The sequence below is a fragment of the Protopterus annectens genome, chromosome 1.part0, assembly GCF_019279795.1.
Source record: "Protopterus annectens isolate FY-2018-M chromosome 1.part0, PAN1.0, whole genome shotgun sequence".
In the NCBI taxonomy this organism is placed as follows: domain Eukaryota; kingdom Metazoa; phylum Chordata; order Ceratodontiformes; family Protopteridae; genus Protopterus; species Protopterus annectens.
Genome location: NC_056725.1, coordinates 1,926,955,175 through 1,926,961,174, shown reverse-complemented (window position 1 = coordinate 1,926,961,174; position 6,000 = coordinate 1,926,955,175). Strand labels below are relative to the sequence as shown.

The 6,000-nt window shown below is 39.2% G+C and overlaps 1 protein-coding gene across 1 annotated transcript in view; it reads left to right on the top strand.

Moving 5' to 3' along the window:
* TTC23L (tetratricopeptide repeat domain 23 like) overlaps positions 1-6,000 on the top strand; it is an 893,819-nt gene that overhangs the window by 196,937 nt on the left and 690,882 nt on the right. The window contains exon 4 of the mRNA XM_044070199.1: positions 4,714-4,837. Within this exon, the coding sequence (XP_043926134.1) occupies positions 4,714-4,837 (124 nt within the window). The remainder of the gene's footprint in view (positions 1-4,713; positions 4,838-6,000) is intronic.

The window sequence follows — 6,000 nt, the reverse complement described above, 5'->3', positions numbered from 1 at the left end:
ACATATTGCTGTGTGCTTGACAAATAAGGCAAATCTCTACAAGCTGATGTGAGGACACATTTCACCAGGGCTGCAGCCACCTCACACACATTTTATTAACATGTTTCAGCTAAGGATGTAAATGAAGCTGCTACTGAGCGGTGCAACATCTCAACATTATTCTACCACTCTAGACTCCTAGCATTTGCTGTTTTTGGATGCTTTTCATTTGTAGGAGTTAGCATTTGAGCGCCAACCCTTTGCCCCATTTATTAGACTGCTTGTTACTTCTTTACATAGTTTTGGATTGGATGGTTCATGTGTTTATACTTTTTTCAAAGTTGACAATTCTTAAAAACCCAATTGGAACTTATAATAAGGGACCTCTATGGTGGGTGATGTTCTTGTAAGTGAAGAGTTAAGTTCCTCAGTCGAGGAACTGAAATGGAGTAAGTCTGTCTTAGGTTTTAAAAAGGTTAGAGTGAGATGAATGTGTGTGTTACTGCATGAGGTTGGATGTTTTCCTGGGATGATGGTTAAAAAGAAGAAAAATGTGTTATTCAGCAATTAGCTACAGAAGATATGGATTGTATAGTGGAAAAGGAATATTTTGAGGGGGAGCAAGTTTCTGAGATGGAGTCAAGTTGCTATGATACTTAGTGTTTGCCATCCAGAGACACTAGAGACTAAAAAAGCATTGAGAATGAAGATGAGTGAGGTTACTATACAAAATGAGCTATGGAGTTTAATATAAATGTTTGTTGTCTATATGAAAAGTCTCAAAGTTGCCACTGTTGATAATGCTGAGTGCCTGCAACACCAACGGGAATTGATGGAGCCATTTATGCAGCAGATGGCAGAGATTTAGAAGAAGGCTGTAGGGACAGTTAAGAGATTTCATCAAATGAAGTCACATCTCACTGGGACTGCAGGATAAAGCACAAAAAATAGTATTTAAGACTGTACGCTATGTAAGATGTAAAATGGCAGAATGTGTGCTTTTACTGAAGATTCTTTAGGTGTTGTATCAGCAAAACGCTTTCTACTGCTGGAAAGAAATATGGAAAGCCTAGGCTAATGTTTATTGAGTTTTCAGTTTGTAAGGGGAAATAGCAAATGTTGTGTCAACTGTGCCAGTCCTGCAAAAGAATTGCGATGGCAGAAAAAATGGCTTTCTTGGAAAAGGATTAATCATGGTTGACTTTAAGGAGCTGTTCTTGATTTAATGATGTGATGAAGAAGTTTAAGTGTAAAGGACGAAAATTTAAACTGTAATTCCTTCCAACTTTTACTTATTAACACCTACTGGCCATCAGATAATTAAGTATGACTCTCCTGACTGTTGTCAGGCTAAATAGCAATTAACTACAGTTTTGAGTCCAAAAGAACAATCAATGTGAGAATAGCTTTTCAGCTGAACAAGAAAACCATGATTGTTCAGCTTAACTGAATTTTCTCACACTTATTGTGCATAATCATAGCAATGAGTACTGCAAATTCAGTACTGCAGTTAGGCTACAGTGAGATAGAAGTGTTGTGTGTGTGGGCTGCTTTTCAACAGCTTTTGACTTGAAAGGGACAAGATGGCCCAAACAGCTAATGCTACAGACATAGGTTCATAGGTAAGTACTAGGCTATCAGCCCTAGGGCCTTTACAAGCCTAGCCAAATGAATTCCCTGGCTTTCGCCACCCAAGAAAATTATTTTTCTGTGCCCCTGTTGAGCAAAGCCACAGCAGTGATTCCCGGGGAGAATTTCCTATTACCCATTCAATTGTCAAGATTTCTCTTAAAGAGGGCTAATGAGGAGCTTTGCTTGACATGAATGGGCAGCCTATTCCAGAGCAGGGGAAGTCTCTGGGACAGGAATCTATCCCTCCAGCATGTTTTGTTGATTGTGGTGACAAGGTTTAGGTCCCTGGAGCATGTGGCTCGGAGAGATTGGGATTTCTTTAAGTGTAGCATGTCCATCAGGTCTGGGTTAGACATGGCTTTGTACATTAGGTAGAGGTCACCTCGGTGTAGGCAATGTGCGATGGAGTAGAGCTGGAGTTTTTTGAGATGATTGGCGTATGGCATCTGTTTGAGGCCGGTAATCCTCTCAGTGAGTTAACACCATAGCATGATCAGCACTGTCAGTATTAATAAGTTAAAGATATGTTGGAAAGGAAAAATGTTGGTTTTTGAGAATCCTGCTGTGGCCATTGAAAAAGCAATATAGTTGTCAGGGTGACTGACACAGTTAAATATGAAAAAGATGGGAAAGTATATGATTGAAATGAAAGAGTTTGATAAATCCAAGAAAGTAGAAGATGAGTGTGAGGAAAATTCTAGTTTGACAGAAAAGATTGTTCTGTTTGCAAATGTGACACTGGGGTACAAAATGACTAAATCAAACAGTAGTTTGCAGGTGACAGACTTAGAATCGTTATGTATTAAGTGAAACTGAGCAATAAAGACAGAAATCGGTATTATCAAGTTGTAGGTGAAAAGGTTTGTCTAAACTGCACTGTTTATACAATGTGCCATAGAAGCAGTTATCTTATTTTAATGGCTTGAGAGAAATGGAAGACAATGACCTGTAATGTGTTAAACAAGACTGAGCAGTAAAGAAACAAATGGGCCAATTCTGGTAGCATAGAGGGATACAACCCTAACTTCGGCCCAGTTGAACCGAAATTGATAACAACATTGGTAGAAGAGTATTGGTGGGCCTGTTCTGGGGAGATGATTGGGGAGAGCAGAATTCATACAGCTACAATCCTTTAGAGGAGGGGCAGTAGTGTAATAGCCATCCTGGGGATGGGCTTACAATTTACCAAGGTACCGCATAGTAGTAGCCCTCCTTAGCAAGCCCACTTGCAAGAGGAAAACATTTTGATTCCCTGCAGTGATGCTGTTACCCCATTCCGCCCACCCTGGAGTGGAGTTAAAACTTAAACACACACAAAAAAATCTCTCATAGCTAGCTTGCCACTGAGTGCCTGCCTAAATTATGACCCCTTTGGATGTCTGTCCCTGTAGCAGATCTGGTATTCTCCACTGTTGGGGAAAGAATGGACTCAAATCTGTAAGGAGGAAGTTTGAAAGTCACAATTAGTGAAGAAAAATAAAAGTCCCAATTGGTGACTAAAATGTTTGATTAAACTCTATTCTTTATTGAAGGTGCCAGGTGCCATAAAGGCAAGCTTTCCCCCCTCTTTGTACATGCCATTTTTCTCCCAAGTTTGCATTTGTTTCTATTTGAATAAAGCAAGATGTTTCCAGGTGGTAGAGTTTAACCAAAAATTACTGGTTTTGTAAAAATCTAGTATAAGCAACATGGGGTTATATTGGTATAGTTGAATGTTAACTCAAAGAATTTTATAGTTATATGCATGATAAGCAAAATGAATAATGTGTTAAAAGGAGCTGCTGATTTAAAAGTTAGGGATCATTTACTGCTGGTATAAAAGTTAGGAATCATTTAAATGTGAAACAAACAGACTTTACTCTGTGCTAGATTGTTTGTTTGTGTCTTTCGGCTTTTCCCGGTTAGGGGTCGCCACAGTGGAACTCCGGTCTGCTAATGATTGGTAGTGGATTTTTACATACCGGGTTACCAGCCCTGACGCACAACCTTCAACGAAGGCACGCCCCATTCACGTATGCCTCCACACAGAAGACGCTCTAGCTGAGAATCGAACGGGACAACGTCTTGCTATGAGGCGACAACGCTACAGCAGCACCACCACCGCACTCTGTTGATTGTTGCAAAATATTTATAGTAAAGAAAGGTGATATATACAGTGTCAACATGTCACTACAAGCGTACTGTTACGTAAGAGCTTCAGCAAATGATGGGCAACTGGAATGCAAAACTTAAGGAATGTGGGATCAAACTGAATACATATAAGGCAGCTGTCACAGCAAATTGGTGAAATCAGAATAAGCTGAGAATTAAGTTAGAAGGGAAATAGTGAAATTAGAATGTACTGAAACTGAGACAGAAGAGAAATTGTGGATATGGTTAACAGCTTGAAGTATCTGGGAGGCTTGATTCAGGAGAATATAAGTCTGAATGATAAGACTAAATCAGAACTGCTGTACCCAAGGACACAGAGTGTAGGCAGTGTGTGCGACAACAGAATGCTAAACAAGCTGAAAAGTGGTGAAATCTGCGCAGAGCAAATAAAGCAATATGTAATAATTATTTTTCATTTTCAAGGCTGCCTAAAGACATATTTAAAATTACTTGCAGCATGTTACAGTCTTACTGGCCTTCCTCTCCTGTGTTCAGTGAATGCATCATGAAATCTGTAGTGCCAGTCACTCAGAAGTGTCCCCTTGATACCACATTACAAAACTGGGTATTCTTTTCCTAAACCAGGTATTTGAATTCATATTCTGCTGCTTAAGACCATGAGCTAGTATTCTCAGGTAGTACTCTATGTGTATTCTAGTAGCAGTTCAGGTGGATATAAAATTTCCTGAGAAATTTGTTGATGGAGCCTATCTATGAGTTTCTTCACTGGGCTGGTAAAATTTCTACAAGTCATTGTAAATATCACCTATGATCTCTAGTCTACCCCATCACAAAACATGTTAAAATGTAGTAGACTTAACTATAATCTGAATCTGTAAGTAATCAGAATGTATCTATTATACATTTGTGATAATTAAAATGACTGTTGAATAAATATATCCATTAGTTTTAATATTTAAAAAAAATCTGAATTCTTGTTTTCTTGCTTAGGTAACTGGAGCCATCAGGGAGTTAATTCGCTGTGTTGTTCTTGCTAGAATTACCTATGGAGATGGTCACTGGCGGCTTGCACAATCCCATGCAAATCTTGCTTATGGGTATTTGCAGCTTAAAGGTATGCTTCTTTAATTTCAGATAATGCTAACTTACTTAATGTCTGGTATATTAATAAGACATTGTTGTCTATATAATAATAAATAGAATTATTTGCTTTCTGTCATGTAATAGCTCTAGTTTTAACATTGCTTTATGTTCTTATGAGATAAAAAGCTTCTTAATTTGAATTTATTCATAAAATTCTGTAATGTCTAACATGATGACACTTAGAAACAGTAAACCAGGAATTCATTAAGGGGTCTATGGTGAGCTGTACAGCTTGATCTAGAAAGGACCTGTTCCCCACAACATGGTATTTTGTGATTCAGCGACATGTTAGCCATGATGAGGAATGACCTCATTATCTGCTTATTTGCTTGTCTCTGAACTGCAGTTACTATTATGAAATGCAAATCATTACTGATCTGCACATCATGGTAGCTAACTGATGCACCCACATCACGTAGGTATAGACAACTCCCCCCAGTCACTCTCACACACACAAGTACATATTCAAACACAAAAACACCAGTGCACCACAATCCCTGTACCTGTTCCTGAGTTGTCTGCCCTTCCCCCACATAGTGGTTCTCCCTACCCCTAATACCCATGCTAGTTAAAGTGCCATTAAAGCCCAAGAGTTAAGAGTACTCCCTGGTGTCAAGCATTTCCCCCACTCCCAGTCTAGGTATTGCTGTAGGTATCATTAAAGTGTAGTATCCCTGGTGACTAGTGATCCTCCCCATCCTTTTAAGAGTTTAAGTGCCATTATGGCACATGTGTAATATGCCTGGTGACTAGTGTCCCTCCCCACAATCCCTGTTATAGTTTAAGTGCCATTATGTCATAATTGTGTTATCCTTGTTGAATAGTGTTTCCTCCCACCCTCGATCCTAATATTGCTGTTGGTGCCATTAAGACATAATCATATTTTTCCTAGTGGCTAGTGCCCCCCCCCCCCCCCCGATCCCCATACTGCTTTAATTTTCGGTAGATGAACACAGCCTTTTTATTGGTGGGGCAGGTCTTGGTGATCTACATGTCTCAGTGATTTCCTGAATTACTCGGTGTGTAGATGCTTTCCTGGAGGTGTTTTTTGACGTTTTTAATTTCTCCAAGTCTTTTGGGTTTCTAATACCATGACAGAAATGGACCTCATTCCTAAGTCAAAGTACGATTAAA